Source organism: Rhincodon typus, chromosome 22 (genome assembly GCF_021869965.1).
Source record: "Rhincodon typus isolate 14 chromosome 22, sRhiTyp1.1, whole genome shotgun sequence".
NCBI lineage: Eukaryota > Metazoa > Chordata > Chondrichthyes > Orectolobiformes > Rhincodontidae > Rhincodon > Rhincodon typus.
Genome location: NC_063353.1, coordinates 40622829 through 40647968, shown reverse-complemented (window position 1 = coordinate 40647968; position 25140 = coordinate 40622829). Strand labels below are relative to the sequence as shown.

Sequence of the window (25140 nt, the reverse complement as noted above, 5' to 3'; positions counted from 1 at the left end):
CAGTGATGGTGGAGGGTTGCTTTTCAGACTAGAGGCCTGTGACCAGCAATGTTTCACAGGGATTGGTTCTGGGTCCTCTTTTGTTTCTCATTTATACAAATAATTTGGATGAGAATACTGAAGGCGTGGTAAGAAAGTTGGCCAACAACACCTAAATTGGCGGCATAGTAGACAGTGGAGGTTTTCTAAGATTACAAAGAGATCTTGATCAAATGGGTCAATGGGCTAAAAAATGGCAGATAGAGTTAAATCTGAATAAGTGTGAGCTATTGCATTTTGGTACAACAAACAAGGGCAAAACTTATACAATTAATGGTAGGACCTTGGGTAGTGTTGTAGACCAGAGGGACCTAGGAGCGCAGGTACACAATTCTTTGAATTTTGCATATAGACAGGATGGTTAAAAAGGTGTTTGGCACGCTTGCCTTCATTGCTCAGTCCTCTGAGTATAGGAGTTGGGAAGCTATGTTGAGGTTGTATAGGACACTGGTGAGGCCTCTTCTGGAATACTGTGTCCCGTTCTGATCGCCCAGTCATAGCAAGGATATTATCAAGCTGGAGAGGGTTCAGATGAGATTTACCAGGATGTTGCCAGGTATGGAGTTATAAAGAAAGGCTGGATAGGCTGCGACTTTTTCCACTGGAGCGTAGGAGGTTGAGAGGGGACCTGATAGAAGTTTATAAAGTAATGACAGGTATAGATAGAGTTGATGGTAGTTGTCTTTTCCTAAGGATGGGGGATTTCAAGACTAGGGGGTACATTTTTAAGGTGAGAGGGGAGCGATTTAAAAAAGTGGCAATTTATTTTTTTTACACAGACGGTGGTTCATGTGTGGAATTAGCTTCCTGAGGAAGTAGTGGATGTGGGTACAGTTACAACATTTAAAAGACATTTGGATAAGTACATGAATAGGAAAGGAGGGATATGGGCCAGATGCAGGGAGGTGGAACTAGTTTAGTTTGGAATCATGTTCAGCATGGACTGGTTGGACTGAAGAGTCTGTTTCCATGCTGTATGACTCTATTAAGTTACATCTCTACATCACAGGCTGTTGTCTTTTATAACCTGAAATGTTTCAATCATATCCTTAATGTTATAACACCCTTATCAAAGTTAACACGCAACATGCTGTTATAAAGGTTGAAAACAAAAGTTTCAACAGAGATTTTCATTTGTCAAGTGTATAACTGTATTGAATTGTGTTTCAAAATGTGCTCTTTAAAATAAGGGGACAGTTTTCTTTGGCTTTAGGTAAGTTTGCATTGTTCGCATGAGGCTGATCACGGGCAACTAACAACAAGTTTACACAAAAACTATTATGTGATCAAATGTAATGCTGTAGATTAGGAAGTGTAGTAAATTTGAAATTTTGTTCACTCTACATCATGGAGCAATATCATCTTTCAAGATCACCGTGTAACTTGGTGATTAATATCAAGCTGTAAAACATATTGAAAACCAACATGATACAAGTCTTTACACTTGTGTTAGTTTAGTTAATCTTAACAATTAAGTTGCTATAGTCGACCTCCACGTCTAGGTAAGGCAAACAACATAAAAAAAATCAAATCAGCTGGGAATCTATCCTTGAAAGTTATTTCTTGGTCCCTTGTGCAAAGCACAGATAAAGGACAAAAATACCACTGAACTCTAATGGGAGTTAAAAAGCCTGTAAGAATTTACTGACAAAATGCTGTGTCTAAAAGAGGGTAATAAAACTGTAAGAGGTGTTGTTTTGATGGTGACAGTTCCTTATTTTAACGAACTGATTATTTTGTCATCAAATTACATTCTTGATAAAATGTGTCTTCAGAAAGTAAGTCTAACTCTAAGGGAGCTGAGAAGTTTAATTCTAACAGGCAACACAAATGTTTCATTAAGTTGGTAATACATTCAATTCTGTGGTAAGGCTTTGTATACAAAACCCTATTGAAAGTAAAGTCCCAAACCAAGGTTGACAACATGCTGTGGAAGTACCGCACTGCCAAAGAAGCGAGGTGTTAATGATTTTCCATCTGCCTGGTCAGGTGGCTAGATGGTCATGCACGATCCTGTGGCTTTACTTAAGGAAGAGCTCACAGTTCTCTGGGATTCAAATAAAAGTTCATCATCGACTGGAAACACAGTTCATGGATCTCAGTGCTTGTTTGTGGAAATGAGATGGGGTGGAAAGGCTGCTTGTGCTTGCTTAAATAAATAGCATAGTTCAAAGTAATTTGGTTTGTGGGGCGCTTTTTGGATATTTCAATATAATTTGTATATTCACAAACATTAAACAAATTATCTGTGTTACTGCAGCTCTTTACATCAGTTCTGTAACTAAATGTTACAGTAGAATGCTATGAAGAACGAACAATTTTCTTACGACACCTGCTGCATTGCCCTTCGCAAGGTAATATTAGATCTGATAAGCTGGAGGCACATACCAACATATTATAAAGTGTTAAACTTAATGGAGATTTTGGCAAAGTGCATCAATGAACTAGATAACTGCCTCATCTCAGCCAGACCACATGCAGTGGAAACCGATGAGGCAGTGAAAAGAAAAATTAATCCATCTTTGGTCCTCTCAAATACCTTTCTTGATGATAAATTTAACATGATGATAATGGAAGAGCTTCAAAAACACCATTTTGATTTAGAATTTGCACTTGTAATGATAGCCCGTTGGCTTTCAATAGGACTGTGAAACTGAAACCAGTTTCTGATATTTGCATATACAGCTGAATACAAATCCAGAGGTTATAGAATCATAGTATCCCTACACAGTGGAAAGAGACCATTTGGCCCATCGAGTCCACACCAACGCTTCCACCCAGAGTCAGCCTCCCCACACCATCCCCATAACCCTGTATTTTACAACAGCTGACCCACCTAGCCTACACATTTCTGGGCACCAGGAGGCAATTTAGTATAGCCAATCCACCTAACCTGCACATCTTTGGAGCGTGGGAGGAAAGTGGAGCATCCAGAGGAAACTCAGGCAGACACAGGGAGAATGCGCAAACTCCGCACAGACTGTCACCTGAGGCTGGAATTGAACCCGGGTCCCCGACACTGTGAGGCAGCAGTGCTAACCACTGTGCTGCCATAACAAGGCATTCTGTAACTGACTTTACAAGCAAATATCAATGATAACCCCTACCACCATGGGACCAGTGATTCACTGCTTATGCTGAAATCACAACAGATGATGACCGTTACTGATTATTTGAGCGGATGTTAACTTCCCCTTTTACGTTGCAAGCTTACTGTGAATTTATACCCCAAAGAAGTTATGTCTGGTTAAATAATGTCGTAGTCATAGAGATTTGCAGCACAGAAGGAGGACCTTTAGCTCATTAAGATTGTGCTGGTCAAAAAAAAATCTGACAATTCCAATCTTATTTTCCAGCAGTTGGTTCATAGCCTTGTATGCCTTGGTATCGCAACTGTATATCTAAATACTTCTTAAATGTTATGAGGTTTTCTGCTTTGAGCACTCTTACAGGCAGTGAATTCTAGATTCTTTCAACCTTGAGCTAAAAGATTTTTCCTCACGTATCCTCTAAACCTCCTGCCCCTTACCTTAAATTTACGCCCACCTCATTGATCTCCCCGTCAAGGTGAAGAGTTTATTCCTGTCTTCACCTCCCAATTTTATATACCCACTCTGTCTCCTCTGTTCCAACGAAAACTACTCCAGTATATCCAATCTCCTTTCATAGCTAAAACTCTCCAACAGGCAACATCTTGGTAAATCGCCTCTGTACCCACTCCAGTGCAATCACAACCCTCTGAAAATGTGGATTCCAGAACTATACCCAATATTCTAGCTGTGGACTAATCACGTTTTTTTTTTAAAATGCAGTTTCACCATAACTTCCCTGCTCTTAAACTCTATACATTAGCTAATAAAGGCAATTATCCCATGTGCCTTCTTAACAACTTCATCTATCTGTCCTGTTAACTTTACAGTCCACTGGGCATGCACATCAAGGTCCCTCTGATCCTTGATGTGGAGGTGCCGGTGCTGGACTGGGGTGGACAAGGTCAAAAGTCACACGACACTAGGTTACAGTCCAACAGGTTTATTTGAAATCACAAGATTTTGGAGCGCTGCCCCTTCGTCAGGTGAAATAAAGGGAGTGCCCAGGCACAGACTTTATAATCAGAGATCAAAAGATCATACAAATGTAATGAGTGGAGTGTCAACAGGCCCAATAATAGGTCTCTGCAGGTGATCAAGAGTATGAGTAAAGTGGCAAGCACAGCCTCTGATCTTTGGTGGTACCCAGGGTCCTACTGTTCATATGTTTGTTGCCTTGTTTGTCCTGCCCATGCGTAACGGCTTAAGGTGCACCAAATCATAATTACTGATGAACAATCTGCCCCAATATAAACATGTTTTACATTTGTGAAATCCTTAAATAAATATTCACGTGTTTTAAAATACGTTGTTTCAAAGGATATTTCAGCTTCTACTTTATTCCCAAAACTAGATCTTCAACTTTATTTCATTCTATAAAATTCTTTGAAACTGAATGATAGTGAATGCACTTTGCTTCCTGGTTTACTGTTTGAGAATTCGATTATTACCTGAAAAAAAATGCATGTTAAAACTTTTCATCTCACGCATCGACAATTCACATAAATAACAATTAAGAGGAAATCCAACATATTTATATGCAAGACGGAAGAGTGCTGATTAGTTGGCAAGCATACAGTGGTAGTGGCATTGACATGCAGAATGCACCCAATAATGATGATTCACAATTAACTGCCAGACTTCGTTTAAATTTTAAAATCAGGTAAATTGACTCTGATTGGTGAGGATATTGCCCTGAGAAATGAACCAGTGAATAGCTATCACCTATTGTACTTGCTTCAACTCAACAAAATCTGTTTACATGCTTTTTTCTATCTGCATTGAATAAGGCCCAATATTATCATTTAGATTTTATTGTCATGTGTACTCAAGTACAAGAGTACAGTGGAGAGTGTATAATGTCGCCACACACAGCGCCATCTTAGGTACAGAGTACCTAGATATAAAATCTTAGTTACAGAAGTAGAGAAATAAAGTTAAAACATCAACCATTACAGTCCTTTCTGGAGCCATGGGCTTGAAGATGCTCCAAGCTGGGCCTCTCCAAGAGGGCTCGCTCTCCCCTGTATTGGGCTAAGACCCACCACCACTCGCAAGGCTTCAGCCATGACCTCCACAACACTGCCGCTATTATCCCTTAAGGCCAACCGCCACTGCTGCCATCCTTCACAATCGCCGCCTCCTTGCTGACCGCCACTGCTCCATCCTTCACAATCGCCGCCTCCTTGCTGACCGCCACTGCTGCCATCCTTCACAATCGCCACCTCCTTGCTGACCGCTGCTGCTGCCATCCTTCGCCTCCGCGATGTGGGCCCACGCTGGGCCTCAGCCGTTGCCAGGTTTTGTCGCCGCTGTTGGCTCCCCAGATCCAGTTTTATGAATGCTTCAGGTCTGCACTGGGCCTTCTGTCTTCTGTGCAGGGTCACTTGAGGTCCACCGCCAATGCCATCCAAACTCAAGAGGTACGCAAGGAAAATGGGGGGAGAAAAGAAGAAAAAAAAATAGCAGTCGGAGCTGACAAGCTCCAGCTCAGGTGCCCTGCTTCGCTGCCATCTTGGATTAATTATAGCTTCCGGTACACACAACCACACCACACGATAAACCCAACTGAATCCCAAATTAGCAGTCAGTGTAATTTTTAGTACTCTGGGAATTATTGCAAAACACTGTCCAATTGCAGAATTACATCTGATGTTGAACATTTTGCAAGTTTTGCAAGTGTGGACTGGTTGGATGGAGTCAGTAGCTTGTTGTGAACAGCTAAAGGAATATGCTGTTTGATATGATACATAACTCTTAGGAATGTATGGTCTACCTATCCAGCATCACACTGTCAATGAAACTCATATGCTACATTACTCGTTGGTGCCCTTGAATTAGTATTCTTATGAATTGTCCTGAGGAGTGCAAGAAAAGCTTTAACAAAATGTGTCTTTTTGTGTCAGCAACACCCAAGTTTTGTACTAAGTGATATGATGAGCTGCTTAGCTTACTTAATGACGTGTCTGCGACTGGATGCCTTGAGATCACCCAAGCTTGCTACTAAAATCAAACAAATTTTAGGAAGGGATAAATCCTCTTCATAAGAACTGCTAGGTTTTTGTGGAGAATTTTTGAGGTCAGTGGCATTGCTGTCACTGACTGCAAAATCTAGATCATCTTTTTAAAGCAGAGTATTCTGACATGTGCTCCACTCTTCTCTCAGTTTTCAGCTACAGCAGGAAAATCTTCAATTGCCTTGCTGCTCAGTTGTAGTATTTCCTTAAGCCCCTTGGAATTTGCTAAATTCCTCTCCATCTTTAAGATTCCTCTAAACCTAACCTATCAAGAATATCTCCTTAAACTTCCTCCTGCTTGCACAAGGATCCAATTTCATTCTATGCTCTTTTATATCATAAAAGGACAAATATGAATTGTTTTAAGAACATCTGCAGCACTGATTATTATCTTAGTTGGATGACAGCAAATCCTCTTCAACAAGGAAAGCATATCTTGTTTCATTGTTAAGTTAATAGTTAAATACATTTTTGAATGCATTTCTTGAAATGTTTTAATAAATAAATTGTCTATGAGGGAGCAGTCACAAATTGGACATTTATGAACTATGCAATACATTTGATTTATGTCAAATTCAAAAGCACTAATTTGAAATGTTGCCAATAATAAAGAAGGAACACCATGTTATGTTACATATTTTATTTATAACTATGTAATATGGTGTATAAAATTCATAAACATGCACCTTCAAACTGAGGCCTGAGACGGTGGGAACTCGCTTCCCGTGGCAGCGACGGTCACAGGAACAGGCTACATGGTGGCAAGAACAGGCAGCCAAGGGTGGCAGTGGGAGCAAGGTCGAGCCCTTGTGAGGAGTGTGAGCCCAGCATGGCTAGGCGCTTATGGGCATTTGTGTTGAACTATTAACTGTGTTTCCTTGTTTTTCAACTTTTTAGTAAGGACTGTAATGCTTAACTTTTTTAAACTTTGTTTTCTTTATTTTTCTGCTGTGTCCCAAGATTTTGTACATAGTACCTCTGTATCTAACACAAACAAAGTTGCTGGAAAAGCTCAGCAGGTTCTAAGGAGTTCTAAGCAAGGGTCACCGGACCCGAAAAGTTAACTCTGTTTTTCTCTTCACAGATGCTGTCAGACCTGCTGAGCTTTTTCAGCAATCTTGTTTTTGTTCCTGATTTACAGCATCTGCAGTTCTTTCATTTTTTACCTCTGTACCTAAGATGGCACCGTTAAGTAGCAACTAGTAAACATTTCACTGTACTCATATGAGTACATGACAGTAAACCTAATTCAATTCAAAAACCCACAGTAACATATAGTAACAGCAGCACCTGAGGCTAACAACCAGATATTCAATCAAAGCCAAATCTGTCAATCATTGCTTTGAATAGTGACATTTGAACAAAGGTACTACTGTCGAACAAATTATTTTCATTTTTCTGAGCAATCCTGAACTTGCCAGAGAAACACTCAAAGATTTGCAATGAAGGGTTGCGGGAGAAGTTAATGACAGTAATACATTAATTGCTGCAGCCAGAGAACATTTTCTTATGCCAATACAGCATGAGATTGCAGTATCCAAAAACAGAAGAAAAAACCATGTCCAGTTTAATATGGCCATGCATGAGTTTACGTAACCTTTTCCCACATTAATGAAATTTTGAGTAAAAATCTACAAATAAATACATTAGATTTGGATCATCAGCGGTATAATGGATCACAACTACTTGGTAGGATTAAGGACAAGGTCTGAATTGGTATACAGCATAATCAGCCTTGCCTTCAAATACAAGCTAGCATGGAGTGAGAAGATTTTGGGTTAAAAAGTCTCTACTCTAAAAACTGTAATTACCTAAAAATCATGTGCACTGTGGGTTTTAAAATATTATCTGTATACTTGAAACAAAATCAATTTTCTGTCCAAAATGACTTTCTTCACCAATTTTCAGCACTTGGCACAGTGGGAATTTCTGGGACAAACATGATACTGAGTATCAAAGTTAACATAAATAGCCTCACCAACAAAGTTAGGCTTACAACAAAGTTAGGCTTACATTCCAACACACATTGAGACAAACAGAATTAAAAAGAAAATTAAAAGAAAGAAAGAACTAGAAAAGGAGAAAATGAAAACTAGAGAAAGAACTAACCCTTGTTGCTGACTTTGATTACAATTTCAATTTATTGAATTGAGTTTATTGGATATGATGTCATGAATTTACTTGGAAGAAATTGAACATTTTATGATCCAATGTGATAGGGTCTTTATAAAAGACAATAAATTTCTAACTTTACAATGTTAAGTAGTTTATATTGAAGGGCTGGAATATCTTTGAAGTAATGTTTTACTTCCCGGAAGGTGTCCCAAGAAGCAACCTAGAGTGTGATTTAGCCCCTTTCACAATACTCCAGCAATTCACCAGAAACATTCTCAATTAGAAACACTAGAGGACTCTTCTATTGTAAAATTCCGGTTTAGAATATTTGGCATTAAAATGGATACAAAAGGTTTCAATTATAACCTCTGACATAATCATCTGCATTTCCAAAATTTCAAGGAAAACATGAATTTCAGCGCACAAATCATTAAATCCAGAAACTCTGGAATCGTAAGGTATCCACAGATAGGAATTTATTCCATCCATTGTAATTTATCAGATAAAATTTAAATATAAACATTAACCATTTTGACAAAATCCTTACTGGAAGACAATGGCAAGATTTAAGAATCAGAATTTCATACATGTGGGAAAATTATAACTCTGTTTTTGTCAAACCAACTTCCTGCAAAACAAAAATATAACCGTGATCTGTTGCCCCACCAATTATTGCTGTAGAGGTGCAAGTGGCCCCCAGGCAGAGTGAGACGTTTGGTATCTGTCAATGAGGTGAAAAGAAATAAAACAATAGGATTGAGGTGGAGAGGAAGAAAGAGTTCAGTTATGACGCAGTAACAATCTCTCAAAGCCTAGGTTTATAAAAACCTAGCCAAATTTTTAAAAAATATTCTGGACGTCTAAAACTTTCACACACGTTGTTTCCTGCACCGATCAAGAAATGCCACTAACACACTGGACTGGGATATTATCAATAAAAATTTAAAACCGCAGCTTCAAACAGTGCCTGAAAGCATTTCTTTTCAATCTTTCATATACATATTTTGTTCACAAAGTATTAGCCATTAGACAGAAGGAAGCCAAATCAACATTCACTTTTTGATGGCTCCTGAATTAGCAAAAGTAACTCATCAAAATTTATGCATTATGACTTTTTTTTTGGCATAGCATTAGTTTTGATCAGTCACTGTAAGAATCTAAAGTTCTCCATTAATTATCCATATGATAACATAACTTTCAGCTACAGTTGAATTATAGATTACAGTAGTCTTAAACTGCATAGTTTATCAAGACATAAAACTAAAATTAACACTAACACTACTCGGAGTCTTATGGTGTGACCTTTGGAGTATGATGGTATCTAAGGACTCTCTGAGCAAGATACTTCTTGGTTACTTGCCCTCTATGCTGCCCCACTAAATGTGGACAGTGTAGACGGCACATTCCAGGCTTGCACATACAATCAAAATGGCACGAACTGCTGCAGTAATCCTTAAACACTTAGGAAAAGCAGTTTTAGCACAAATCTAAGAGACAGGCAACTGAATTTCATTTTGCTCACAATTTTAACAGATTGGTCACCAAGTACAAAAGGGGAATCAGAAGATATTTGCATGGTCCCTGTATGTCTCATACCCACTTTCACAAACTTTTACACTCTCTACTAAACAAAGGAGTGTTTTGGGACTTTTTTTTATTGTAGACTACATATTAGAATGTCTTGTTCTCTAACATCTGTCATTCAAATGGAATGGGCAAGATAGACAACTAAATGAAAGGGCCAGTGCAATCATTGAGCAGGTACATCTTTGGTTACCAATGTGACAAAACAATGAAACAACATTATTCCATGCCAAATTCAATTATGAAAACAATTTAAATATATTTTAAATCATTAATCTTTGCCCAGTAGAAAGAACACATAGATCAGCACTCTATTATTAAAGAATAAGTCAAACAGAGAATTTCAGCACGTGAAGTTAAATGCTGGAATCAAGAAGTTTCTGTCCAAAATGGCCTACTCCTCCAAAAGCTTTCTTATGCCAGCATCCGACCAAGTGACTATGCACCATATACACGAAATATGCATTGCTTATTAATAACCATTAAAGATGCAGCATAATAAAGTAGGTTTGACCGCTCAGATTTTTAACTATGTGTGATAAATCTTGATCACTGCTGACTTACTTCTCAGTATAGACTGTTCAATCTAATTAGTTAAAAGAGAAAGTAGAGGGCACACTCTTTTTTGGCTCTCTAAATATTGCAAATTTCAATGAAAATGGCTACAGTTACTATGAGCAAGTGTAATTGCAAAAGTTGGCAAATAGCCACTTACCCAAACACTAGGCATAGAAGTGGGAAAAGCTTATATTAGTTTATTTTTGGTTGTATAATTCAAATTTCTGCTTACTCTCATCATCCATGATTCAAGTTACCTCTAGAACCCTGACAGCAACAGCAGCAAGGGGGACATCCTTCCCAATAGTATCTGTGGAAATACTCCAATATCTTCTCAGCAACAGTGATACAGAAAACATCCATTTTCAACACCCAACAACAACGGTGTAGGAAGATTTCTTTAGCCCTTATTAAGGCACATGACAACAACTTCTATAGTTCTTAGGTGGTTGAAAAGGAGCTTAGTTCTTGCAGGCAACTGAACTCCAGTTCCTTCACAGTAGTCAATATATTTCATCCTATGCATGCAACCTGGCTCCCATTGTCCTCCCTGAATGAGTTAAAAAAAAATCACCCAATCCCACATGTAGATTGGTGTTTTTCCCTCATATTAAACAAAATTTAAAAAAAAGCACAAGTGCTTTAATGAAAACAAATAGATTTCACATTGCTACTTACCCTGATAACTTTTACTTACCTAGAATATATTCGAAGGATTCTACTTCCATGGCTTTCCGAGAAACAGAGTTTTAAAGACTTATAACCAGCTGTGAGAAAAAAAACTCACCTAATCTCAGTCTTAATTGACAATTCTAGATTTTCCCACAAGGGAAACATGCTATCCATCTGCACCCCATGAAGACTCCTAAGGATATTATATGTTTCCATCTAGTTACCTCTTACTCTCCTAAATTCCAGCATATAAAAGCCTAGCCTGTCCACCCTTTCTTTGTAAGAAAAGCCACCCATTCCAGGTTTTAACCTACTAATCTTTCTCCGAGCTGCTTTTAACTCATTTATCTCCTTCCTTAAGTATGATTACCAAAACTATAAGCATTACTCCAGACAGAGTCTCATCTGTGCCCTGTATAACAGGTTTGTTAGGAAAGCAAATTGGGAACACATCCTTGGTATTAAATATGTCAAATAAAGCAGCAGATAAACATTTTTATCATTTAGTTGTTTTTGTTATCAAGATCAGATGGACAAACTTTCCTGCCATTTAATGGAAAAGCGCTAAATAACAATTATCACAACTCAACTGTATTACAAGTCTTATCTCGATATTAAATGGTACAACAGTCCACACCGACAATAAATAAATTAAACCAACAAAATATTCATACACGTAGTCATTCTACACATTTAAGACAAAAACATTACATTTTGATCATTTCAGAGACCTTGTGCTTGTTAAGCTATATTAACCAATTAGGATTCTCAACAGAATGTAAGTTGTTAAGGAACTCAGGCAGATGTTCTGCTTGCATTAGTTTCAGAACAAAGGCTTGAAGTACCAATTCCAAATAGAACTGCAGCCTGTAAGAAGTTACCATGACCTTCATTTCAGAAATTAGAACTTTTCCAGATATTGTATTAAAACATCTAATATTTTAATTATTTGGCTTACCAGCCCAATTTATCTTCTATCCCAAGCATTCGTTAGTAGGTGAATGTTTGCAAGTAACATACCATAAATTGCAGTGTAAGGCAATTAAGTAATAACTTCTCGATCTCAGCTCTTCAAAACAAAACTCAAGAAAGAACACAATACATGCCACCATTTACACACATTACGGTCTCCAAACAATGGTTTATTCACTATTTGGGGTAAGATTGATTGCCCATTGCAAGATTTAGTTTGGAAAAGGTGTGCAATCATAACGTTCTGAAGCTTCAACATTCCTTTTTGCATTGCATTGGAATGCTTGGCTATTAACTCTCCCTGGGCCTTGGTACCTCCTGCATGTCACCATCAGTTTAGACATTCACACTCTGCACCGCAGGTGTTGTTGTGGCAGTGTACTTCATCAACATGATGTAATGCAACAACTAATCAAGCCTCCTAACTCTCAACCTAGAAGGACAACTAACAGGCACATTGCAACACACCTACATCAAAGCTCCCTGCTGAGTTACACAATAAACTGAAATGGAACTACAGTGCGATTGCTTCACATTTGATGCTTCTAAGTCTTCAAACTCCTTCCGAACATTGTGATTATAGCTACATCACGTGAATTGTTGCAGGTCATCATCACTTTCTAAAGATCATTTAGGGTTACATATAAATACTTGCTTTGCCTATGACACCTGTATCCCATGAACGAATAATTTAAGAAAAACACTCCTTTGCCAGCCTACTTCCAAAATTTGGTCTTCCACATGGTTTAAAACACAGATTGTATGAAAACAAAAATGTTGGCTTGCAGTGTCAATTCCATTGTAGTAGAGATGTTCATACACAATTATAATACAGCTAGGACAAATAGGAAAACAAAAAAGATGTCATTTGGATATTTCCTACAGCAGACAATGTCACAAAGTTGAAATGGAGTGGATCTTAAATGATGTCTATAATTTTGGAATACTTTGGCAATCAAGCGTTGCTATCTCCTCTTACATTGAGGAGATATCCTTTAATGCTTCAATTTTCTTCCAAGAAGTGTGTTTCAGGCTAAGCTCTTATTTTTCCTTGACTGTACACCAACTTTATACTTCTGGATGGAATATGAACATACAAAACAAGAATTGACCTTCAGTGCCTCCATATGCTCCAGTATTCAATAAAATCATTGCTGAGCTCTTAGCATTTCGAATTTTATATTTCTAACTAACCTCTTGATAACCTTGGATTCCCTTGCCTATCAAGAATTTATCCACCTTTGCCTTAAAATATTTAATGAACCTGACTCCATTTGTTTTGCTACTCCCTAAACCATGATAGCTTATTGTCCAAAATAACTTTTGATGTGGCACCTTTTCAAATACCTTCTCAAAATCTAGAATACAAGAAAAAGCTTTGATATATCAATCCTTCTTCAACTCCAGTCTCTCCAAAACAATTATTTGTTCCTTTTTGCATTATATCTCAATATGTTTAATTGTATTTATTGAACCAGGTCAGCAGTTCCCTTCCCTAAACTTTGAATAGAGACTGTCTGAACATGGTGCAGAAATGGCCCACAATCCTTCCAAATTTTTCCTTGATCCTGGATGATGTCACCCTTAATTTCAAGCCAGCTAAGGATGAAATTTGAATTTAGGACTTCCAGCTGAATGCAATGGTCTTGCACTGTATTCACGTGTCAAAGGTCTAAACAACACAATTTTAGTGAGAGGAGGAGGAGAGAGCAATAGTCTAGTTAGCATGAAGTGTTACATTCTTTATTTATCAACATGGAAACCAAGTTTCATGAAAATACTGTAAAACTATACTTTCTGACATCAAGTTAAGAACCTGAATTATTTACTTGTTAGTCACCATATCAAGCTAATTCAGTGACCAATTAACCATTCTATACTTTTCAGACTTTAAAGTACAAGGTCAATTTATGAAAAAGCTGACGATCAATAGGTGCTTGGAGCTTAACAATACTGTTGGAAACATGTTTAAAATAATTGAAACAAACATAATTATTTGAATATATATAATTTTAAAAATGCCAGTTTCAAGCCCTTATCATTGTTAAAGTTGCTGTGCAAATGAACTAACTCAGAAAAGCTATCTACCAACGGAGCACGCTGACCTAAAAGCAAGTTGATTTTGTATAATATCTAATAGGTTTGAAATGAATTTAACAATGATGATTATATATTTATGTTTACCAAGTTTCTTTTCTGCTATTTTGACTGATTTCAAAAAGGCACTGGAGGAGATAAATCCAGAAGTTCAAAAAGTGTTTAAAAAATAAAGCTGAAAATAAAATTATTTATTTCATGGAATGCAGCAGCAAACTAACACAGTAAGATTTAATGGGTAAGCAGAACTCAAAGTAATTCTCAGTTATTTAGGGTTAGGAGAAAGGATTCCAATTAAGAAAGAACAAGTAACATGATACAAAGCGTATGAACTAGAAATTCCAATCGGTGGTTGAGCAGCTAATGCCAAAAACACTGAAGTACAAACTGCAACGCCACAAAGGAACAGCTCAATTTATTCCAACTCAATAACATTTGTGCCACACAAATGGCAGGCAGTGACCGTCTCCAACAAGAGATGATCTAACCACTGGCCCTCGATATTCAATGGTGTTATCATCATTGAAGCCCCTGTTAATAGCATCTTGGGGGTTACTGCATCAGAAACTCGACTGGACTCACCATACAAATACAGTTGCTATAGGAGCAGCTCAGAGGCTAGAAATCATGCATTGACTATCTCAACTCCTAACTCCTCAAAGACTGTACACCATCTACAAGGCTCAAGTCAGGACTGCAATGGAATCCTCCCTACTTGGTTGGATGAATACAGCTCCAATAACAATCAAGAAGCTTGACACCATCCAGATCAAAGCAGCCTGCTTGATTTCATCATGTCCACAAACATCCAGTCCCTCCACCATCAACACACAGTTGCAGTACTGTGTACCGTTTTTAAGATGAAGCTGCAGAAATTCACAAAGGCTTCTTAGATGGCACCTTCTAAACCCATGACCAATTCCATCTCGAAGAACAAGTGCAGATAGATGGGAACACCACCAGTTGCAAGTTCTCCTTCAATCCACTAACCAATCAGACTTGGAAGTATATCATGGTTCCTTCAGTAACCCTGGGTAAAAATCCCGGAACTGCCTTCCTAACAGCATTGTAGATCTGCCTATATCACAGACCGTAACAGTTCATGAAGGCAGCTGGCCACCACATTCAGGACAACTAAGGATGGGCAGTAAATGCTGGTTTAGTGAGTGAGTAACCACCATATCCCATGAGTGAGTTAAAATAAATCTCCCACAAAGTGTTTGGCTGCTTTGCAAGAAGAAAACTGGACTATTTAAATTTTATATTAATATGTTCCCATTTAATTTAGCTTTCCTTTTCAGCATTCCACAAACATAAGAATGGAAAGACTACTCAATTGCTAGATATTATCTAGGATCCTTTTCATCTGTTTGCAAAAGATGCAACATTACAGATTACTTTGGCCAAATAGACCATCTTAACAGATACGAGCATTTTTTTTTTAAACAATCAACACCAAAGAGACGAGAAGAATTCATGTAACAGAAATCAGAGAAACCTGTATATCAACAAACAGGATAATAATCTTTCCCTATAATTATTACTAACTTTTTGTTTCATCATTTCAAAGAAAAATAAAAATATATTGGCCATACTGAAAGTCTTACCCGCTGGTGGCAAGTCCAGTTTATTACGTTTCAACTCAGACATGGAGTTTTGCAGCTGATCTATAACAAAGTCATCATCAAAGAAAAAATCCTTGGCCAAAGACTCTTGCAGAAATTCTATCAAGTCCTCCATTGATAACTTCATCAAATGTTCTGTAAAAATAAATAGAATTATGTTATTATTTTTGAGGAGGAAGAATTTTCATCTCTTTTCATCATGTTTCTCAGTCACTATTTTCTGTCCAACAAATTGTGGAAGCTACATACTCTTATATACAGGAACATTCTGCTGCAATTTTCTTCAGCTTTAACCTTCCTGTAATAAAACATCTAGCTTTTGCTTCATAACATTTTTAAACGCACCACAGAAATCGAGAACTGATCATATTGGAAAATCACCAACACAAATATAGATGTCACCACCTTGTGGCACAGTGTGTTCCTGCATTTATGTACTCAGGAGTTTCTCTGCTCAACATACATTGCTCTTCCCTTCATCCTATGCTTGCATATGCTCCATCTTAGGTTAGGGAGAAAAATTAATAGTGTGTTATGGTTGAAGAACAGAAGAATTCCAGCATTTCTCCAAGAGTTCACTGACACTACAACTCCTTCCAAATATGCATCCACTACCACCTGGAAAGGAGAAGGTGCATGGGAACACCACCCATTCCAGGTTCCCTCCAAGGCACACATTGTTGCTGGGTCAAAATTCTGGAACTCTTTATAAAAGCATTGTGGTGTCCCTACTACCTAAGAACTGCAGCAGTTTAAGATGACAGCTCACTGCCACCTTTTTAAGGGCAGTTAGGGATGAGCAATAAATGTTGGCCTAGCCAGCAATACCTACATCCCATTTACATATTTAAAAAATGCATTAAACGGTGTATTTTTCAAGTGATTGCTCAGCCTCAGGGCAACAGCCATAGCTCAATCTATCAGATATCCACATGTTTTTCCAGGGAAGGATCAAAGCCGAGCAATAAGGACCAGACCCTGAGCAAATTACAAAGTTTCCCAAGGCCGGTTTTAATGCTTCTAAAAATGATCTCACTGAAAGCAGTGAATTTAAGACAAACCAGAGAGATTGGAGGTTTTCACCTTCTTGGTCCATACAGCTGTATAAAACAGCATATTACAGCAGACCTTTCAAAAATCAAACCAAGCTCAAATAGCTCAAATCAAGCTATTAAATAGGTTAGAAAAACAGAAAATACTGCAAAAACTCAGGTTTGGCAGCATCTGTGGAGACAGAAAGAGTTAATGTCGCAAGTTCAATAGGACTCACCTTCACAACAGCTGCCTCCCCTTAATAAGGTTTTGCAATTCCTCTGCATCTCCATCCCCCATCAGATGGTCAGAGAGCTCTCTGTTTCTCCCTTAAAAGGCAGCCTTATTAGTTCCCATTCGCCATCACACTCCTCTGTTGGCTAAATTCATTCTCATTTTAAACAATTTTTCCTTTTATTCGCCTCACTTTTAGAAAATGATGTGACTATACGTACCCATATGGGTCCCATTTTAGTTACTCCATGTTATGCCTGTCTCTTCATGGGGTATGTGGGATATTCTTTGTTCCAGTCTTACTCAGGACCCCTCCCGTAACTTTCTCCAGCTGCTTCCTGCACACGTATGGAATTGGAAAACTTAACCATCTTTCCTTCCAAGTTCCATCCTTCTCTCACCTTCAGCTGGTCTCTCTTGACTCTACTCCTCGCTTCCTTGACTCTGTTTCCATTTCTGGAGACAAGTTGTTCACTAATAGCCACAACAAACCCACTGACTTCCACAATTACTTTGAATACACTTTCTCACATTCTGCTTCTGTAACGACTCTGATCATTTTCCGCACTTCTGCTCTCATCCTTCTCCTCTTTCCCAGAGCAACAACAGGGACCCCCTTAGCACTCACTTTCCAGTCGACCAGTCTCTGCATTTAAAAGAATCATTGTCAGTTTTACTACCTCCAGCAGGATACCACCAAATACATCTTCCCCTCCCTTCTTGTCAGCTTTCTGCAGGGACTGTTCCCTCTGCAACACCCTGGTCCACTCCTTCATCACTTTCAAATACTCTTCATCCCTCCATGGCACCTTCCTATGCAATCGCATCAGGTACAACGTTTGTCCCTTTAAATCCTCTTCTTCATTGTCCAAGAGGAGCAGTGACGAGAGCAAGCTGGTGAGGCAGCTGATAGCGGGACACTGGCAGAGGCGCGGCGAGGGCCGGAAAGCCCAGAGCGGGACACTGGCGGAGGCGCGGCGAGGGCCGGAAAGCCCGGAGCGGGACACTGGCGGAGGCGAAGTGAGGACCGGAAAGCCCGGAGCGGGACTGCAGCAGTGGAACAGAAAGGTGGACTCATTTTTTTTCTTTATTCTGAGTTAATGTGAATGGCCCCATATAGGTAAAAATGAAGGTACACACTTTTCACTGTATTTTTACATTGAATACATGTGAAAATGAATGATTCAATTCAATTCAACATCTTCAATGTGAGGCAGCAATTTACTTTCAATTTTTTAAAATTTAGTCTACTACTTTTCAATTAGCTGCTCACAATGCAGTCTCTCTCTACACTGGTAGAGACCACAGGCAGATTGGATTACTTTGAGAGAACAACTCCAACTCTGTTCTCAAGAATAACTTCAACCTTCATTTGTCATTTCAATTTACCACCTTGCCCTCACACTGACATTTTTGTCTCAGGCCTGCTGCAGTAGTCCACTAAAGCTGGAGGAACAAAATCTCATTTGTCACTTAGGCACATCACAGCCTTCAAGACTCAACACTGAGTTCAACAATTTCAGACCATAAGCTATGTCCTCCACCCTCTCGCCCTCCCCCTAAAATCTCATTTGCATGGGTTAGCTCTCAGAAGAGATGACCCACCATTTATACCTATTCTTCATCCATATCATTTCTGTAATACCTTCAGCACTCCCGTTGCTTTATGTTTTCAGGAACCGTTAACCACCTATTCCACTTACTCCTCTTCTTCCTTTTCCTATAGCATAAAACCCATCAGCTCTGAAGAGGGGTCATACCGGACTTTAAACATTAGCTCTGTTTCTCTCTCCACAGATGCTGCCAGATTTGCTGAGTATCTTCAGCACTATGTTTTTATTTTAGATCTTGAGCAGCCACAGTATTTTGCTTTTATTAAATAGGTAAATTTTGAATGTCATTGTTTAGGAATCAACTGTTATAGTTATTTTTGTTTTATAAACTAATATTCACAAGGCTAGAATGTCGTAGATTTGATCTTTGTTGCACTTGAATTAGCTAATCTTAAACAAGGTCATGACGAGCCAATGGTATCCCTAACGATAATCCTCAGCTAAGGTGAATATTCAGCTTGGTCCTGCTTCTGATTATTACTGGTGGCTTGATTGAACAGTGAAGTCCAAAACCAAAACCAAAACCAGCCAGACATGTGATTCCCCTCCCAAAACTACCACCTCCCTTTCAAATAGCTGATATCCTCCAGATAGTGGTCATGGTCTAGGATCACTGATGAATAATGGTAAATTAAGTAAAATATTGAGGACTATTGGTGTCAATGAGGTGTGACGCCAATGGTGGTTTAATTCCTTTTGCAGAAAGGGGAAGTAGGGTGAATGAAAAAGGGTATTCGGTGATTATCAGCCACTCCAAAATAAAGTAGATTCAATGGTGTAAAACACAGGAGAACAGATGATAAAAGTTAATTGAAATTAGTGCTGACTGCATGAATTCAGCCTGTTCCAGCATAACACCATGGAATGTTCATACATGATAACCGTTAGCAGATAGAACAAAGTTCAAGCTAGTACTACCAGCTTCACAAACTGTGTGCTTTTACTTCTTTGCTGTGGTTGTTGAATTCATTCCACAAGGGGTTTGTTTTTACTCTTATGTTTTTCTCCCAAACACAAATTATTGCCTTAATTTCTAACAAATTACATTATTTGGCACTGAATGTAACTAATCATTCCAAGCAGTTAAACACTGTCCTGACTGGCACCTATCAATTTAGTTCTAGTGTTAACAAAAACGTCCCCGAAAAATATATTATGAGTCACGTAATTGGTATTGCTCACTAATAAAATCAATCGTGTTGCTGCTTTCCCTATGCTATCTCTTATACATAAATTGATTTATGTCTATTTCATAATAAATTGATGGTATCAGATAAAAGATTAGGCGGGTGGGGAGAAACAACTGGGAAACATGACTAAACCCAAGTGACACAAATCAGAATTCTCATGGTGCAGAAGGAGGCTATTCGTCCCACTGTGTCAACACTGGCTCTATTATCAAGTGCCAATCTCCTGCCTCTTCTCCATATCCCTGAACACCATTTCTACACAAATAGCCATCCAATGCCCTCTTGAATGCCTCAACTGAGCATTCCACCAATCACATTTCCTAGCAGTACTGTCCACACCCTAATAATATCACATCACTTTAAACTTACGCCCTCTCAGTCTTGTTTCTTTTACAAGTGGAAACAGCTTCACCCTATTTACTCTGTCCAGTGTGCTCATGATTTTAAAAACTTCCATCAAATGTCCTCTCATCCTTCTTTTCTCCAGGAAGGAGAGTCCCAACTATAACAGTACCAACGGTATCAATTAAACAGCATCAACTAAAATCACAAAGTTGCTCATACTCTTTGTTCTATAAACAATCCATTCCACTATACTAAAATACAACTGGAGGACTGCAGCGGTTCAAAAAGGCCGCTCACCACCACCTTCTCAAGGGCAACTAGGGATGGGCAAGAAATGCTGGCCAGCCAGTGACACCCACATCCCACAAATGAATAAAAAAAACTGAAAGCCTCTCTCCTATTGGACAAGCAAGGAATGGCATAGGTTCTGACAACTTTATAAACCTTCAAAACTGTTTTCCTTTATGGCAGTTACTAGGTTTGATCTAAACTTACTAGCCTGTAAGACTACACCAGTCCGTAAATGCACATTATTCAGATTATATCAAACAACAGGATCACTTTAAGCTACAATGGGAAAAGAACAAAACAATGGGAAAAGAACAAAACAATGTACAAATAGTGAGTGAAATTGTCTTACTTTTGTGAAGTTTAAGAATAGTATATGACATGGCTGTGAGAATTCGATCTCCTTCTAGCATGTAGATGTCCCAGAGTCTCAATGTGAGGGTGAAGGGAGTCTACGCCAAGGCAAATTAAAATAAAACAAGTGTTTAAATATTCTTGGAAATGATTCAAGATTCACACAATGTTGCTAAAAATCTATTAGTTTGCTTTAGAACAGATTATTTCCTTTGTGCTGAACAGTGGATAGAGGAAATTACTTCAGTTAACAACTTTCTCACTTGTAACTAGATTAGAAAAAAAAATCAAGATCCTTTATAACTAGTAAACAAACATAAGGAAAGTCCACAGGTAAAGGCATGAATACGACTAAAGTTGAGGCATGACAAATGCTCAGACAGCTAGAACTACTGTGACTTTTTAAAAATCGTTGATCTGACCAAAAGACAGAAATTGTCATTTCTACTGTTCCATCAGGCAGATTAGTTATACCACCATTAGTAAGTAAAGAACTTTTACATCTTAAGTATTACATCGATTATTAATTTTTTATCAGTTAAATTTAATTTTTCACAATTTAGATTCATTTATCTTATCCTCCTGCTATTCTTGAAAGAAAGTATATTCTTGATATACCAAACTGCAACTTAAACTATTTTAATCTCGTTTAGATTCTTTTGATTCCCTACTTTCTATATTACGCTGCTCGAGTTTCACCAACAGTTAATTCCTCTTACACTTAGATTCAATTTTGGTTTTCTTACACTTACTGTAATTTTTGCATGCAATTTTGTATTAATCAGAGTTGAAGCTAGTACAAGAAATGGGATAAAAACCAGGAGTTTGCAAAGTTTTAATAAAACCTCTGGAAACTTGTAAACTACTGTCCTGGAACAGAAGCAATCACAATTTTTGGATCTTCAACCTTAACAAGAAACTGAAAGTGGCAAGTTGATCATTACACAGTACGCTTCTGCTGTATCAATTTGATTCATTGCAAACTTAAACATTTTCAACCAATATGCAGTACTTGACCATTGCCTCTTTTAAATTTATCTGCAAGAATGTAAATAGCTTAATGTGCAAAACTACTGACCCTCCAGATACTTGCTGTGTTGCTCATTAATGAAGAGCAATTCTGGAAATTATAGATTGAATTAGATGAAAGTAAAAGCTCCCTTGGGATAAATTTATTGTTTAACTGATTAATGTAAATGGAAATTCAATGACTAGGCTGAAGCACACTACCCTGTCTATTAAACAATATTTCAGGCTTAAATATTGTACATAATCTGTTTTTGACAAAAGAAGCAGTGTACTGCAACACATCTAGTTGAATCATCCTGGTTTCTGCCCAATGTCAGAGATTCATAACAAATCTAATCAGGTTTGCATATTCTAAATGTTGCAGTTGTAAGGAACAATACATATTTTCCCGGAGTCAAAAAATGTGTGCACAAATGAAACAAGAACAACTTAACTAAGTTTTCTGTAAAAGGACCAAGCTCTGAAGTACAGTCCTGCACTACTCTACCAAGGTAAATTCTCTACAACTTAATACTACAGATATTTGAAAGCATGAATTATCAATATTTATAATTAGGAAATATTTTTAAAAAGTGGGCAGTGCAACCTTTTATTAGGTGTCTACTTGTGCATCCAGGATGGACACTTGCAAAACTAAATTTGTTCAGATTCATGAGTCAATGTCCATGACCTTTTGTAACTTTATTTCTGTCCAGTTGTTCATAATCTTCTCTCTAATATCGATTTTCAAAACTTGAACCAACCTGGAGCTCTTTAATTGCCCTTTTTTAAAAATAGGAATAGTCTGCATTTTTTCTAGTCTCCCAACAGTTCTCTAGTATTCAGTGAATTCTTAAGACATGTAACAGAGTTCCTCGAGTTTCCTTCCTTGGTTCCTGAAGAACCTTCAGATGCAATTTATGTGACCACTAAGATTTATCTATCTTTAGACGACATGGTTGTTTAGCAAACATGTTCGTTATAAGGTGAGTAGTGTCACAACTTGCCTCTGTAAAACCTTAGAGTTGTCTTTTCAGAATAAATAAGTTATATGCTCCACCCAACCTCTACATAGTAAAGGCTGAAGCAAAAAAAAAAATCAATATCCAATTGAAACATAATCTTCACCTTATTAATTTAGGATCTTTATTAGTCATGGACTACAGAAGCATTTGTGTAAAATATTTGGCTTAGCAAGTCTAAACCATTCTTCATCAATGTAAAACTTCTTAAAAATGCCATAAAAACACAGGTTAAAAAGAAAATAGGGTAATTAATTGATACAAGAGAAGATCTGTGCATCTTGTGTTTTGGTACCTAACATAATAAGGAGGAGCCACTTGACAGTCGATTATTTTTGACTACAAAATAACTAAAATAAATGGAAATGGAATGGAACAGAACAGTGTGTATTTACTGTAGTTCATCATATTTCCTTTTCACTGGCACTCGTAAACTTGACTTAAAGACAATCTTAATGATTCTAACATTAAGGCCTTTGATATAGTTGTACTGTTTAGAAATTCTGAATATAAATACAAGCTTACCCATTAGTATAGATATTATAATCAATCTGTTCAGAGATGTCAATACGCACCTCTGGAGCAGGTGGGATTTGAACTCAAACAGTGTGAAATATTCCATAGGATTTCTGAAGAACTAGATAAACTAGAAACCGCTAAGCAGATGAATATTTGTTTCGTAACACGTGAACTAAAATGTAGTGTTCTAGTCTTTGTTTCAGTTAACAGCCGACACACAATAGATGTTTACACACGTAAATGAGGCAAATCTTCTATTTTCAAACTCATTTAAAAATCGCAATGACTAGGAAGCAATTAGAGCTTTGTACTAAAACTGGAGATGATATCATTGGCAAGTATTTTTATTTTGAATTAACTGCAATTTTTTACGAAGAGTGTGCTTTCAGCTTTGTATAGTGTAGCATCAAAGAGCCCCAGCAAAACTGGAATCAATGGGTATGTGACGGCAAACTCTCCAGTAGTTGCAGTAATGCCTGGCACAGAGGGAGATGGTTGTAGTTGGAGGTTAGTCATTTCAGCTCCAGGTCACCTCTGCAGGAGTTCTTCAGGGTAGTGTCCTAGGTCCAACCATCTTCAGCTGCTTCATCAAAGACCTTCCATCCATCATAAAGTCAGAAAGGGGGATATTCGCCAATAATTGCACAATGCTCAGCACCATTCATGGCTCCTTAGACACTGAAGCAGTCCGTGTTCAAATGCAGCAAGATCTGGACAACATCCAGGTTTGGACTGACAAGTGGCAAGTAATATTTGCACCCTACAAATGCCAAGCTATGAGCATCACCAATAAGAGTCAAACTAATCTAACCAGCACCCCTTGACATTCAATAGCATTACCATGACTGAATCCCCCACTATCAACAGCCTGGGTGTTATCATTGAACAGAAACTCGACTGGACTCGCCATACAAATACAGTGGATATAAGAGCAGGTCAGAGGCTAGAAATCCTGCAGTGAGTACCTCAACCCCTGACTCCCCAAAGCCTGTCCATCAACTACAATGCACAAGTCAGGGCTGCAATGGAATGCTCCCTACTTGGTTGGATCAGTACAGCTCCAATAACAAATCAAGAAGCTTGACACCATCCAGGTCAGAGCAGCCCTACATTCACAAGCATCCACTCCCTTCACCACCAATGCTCAGCAGAAATTCACCAAAGATCCTCAGACAACACTTTCCAAACCCACAGCCACTTCCATCTAGAAGGACAACAACAGCAGATATGTGGAAATACCGTCACCTGCAAGTTCCCCTGCAAGTCACTGACCATCCTGACTTGGGAATGTATCATCGTTCCTTCACTGTCGCTGAGCCAAAATCTTGGAATTCCCTCCTTAATGACACTGTGGGTCAACCCAAGCAGGTGGACTGCAGCGGTTCAAGGAGGCAGCTCACAACCACCTTCTCAAGGGCAACTAGGGATGGGCTATAAATGCTGGCCAGGCAGCAACACCCACATTAAATAAAAAAGATTCCACATAGGACTATAGACAATCTGGAACCTGCAAATGTGACATCTGTTATGTTTTGCCTACAATGAAGTTTTTGGTATTATGATCATATTAAAACTGGCAACTGCAGTTTTGTTACATTTTATTCCATTTGAAAACAATGTGCTTTCCAAGTCTGATCTATTTTCTGGCACAAAGAAAATATAACACTCCCTTTCCTACCTCTTGTGTTAATCTTATGGCTTGAACTGTCTCAGTTTGGCAATTTGTAAACATTGCTAATGGATGGATTGATTGAATGCTTCAGCAAA

At 38.2% G+C, this 25140-nt stretch overlaps 1 protein-coding gene across 4 annotated transcripts in view; it reads right to left on the bottom strand.

The window, feature by feature from the left end:
- Positions 1 to 25140, bottom strand: part of usp6nl (USP6 N-terminal like) — a 271323-nt gene that overhangs the window by 4980 nt on the left and 241203 nt on the right. For all 4 annotated transcript variants that reach the window (XM_048610396.1, XM_048610398.1, XM_048610397.1 and 1 more), the window contains exons 13-14: positions 20823 to 20922; positions 15751 to 15903 (exon numbers count right to left, since the gene is read on the bottom strand). In XM_048610396.1, coding sequence (XP_048466353.1) covers positions 15751 to 15903; positions 20823 to 20922 — 253 coding nt within the window. The remainder of the gene's footprint in view (positions 1 to 15750; positions 15904 to 20822; positions 20923 to 25140) is intronic.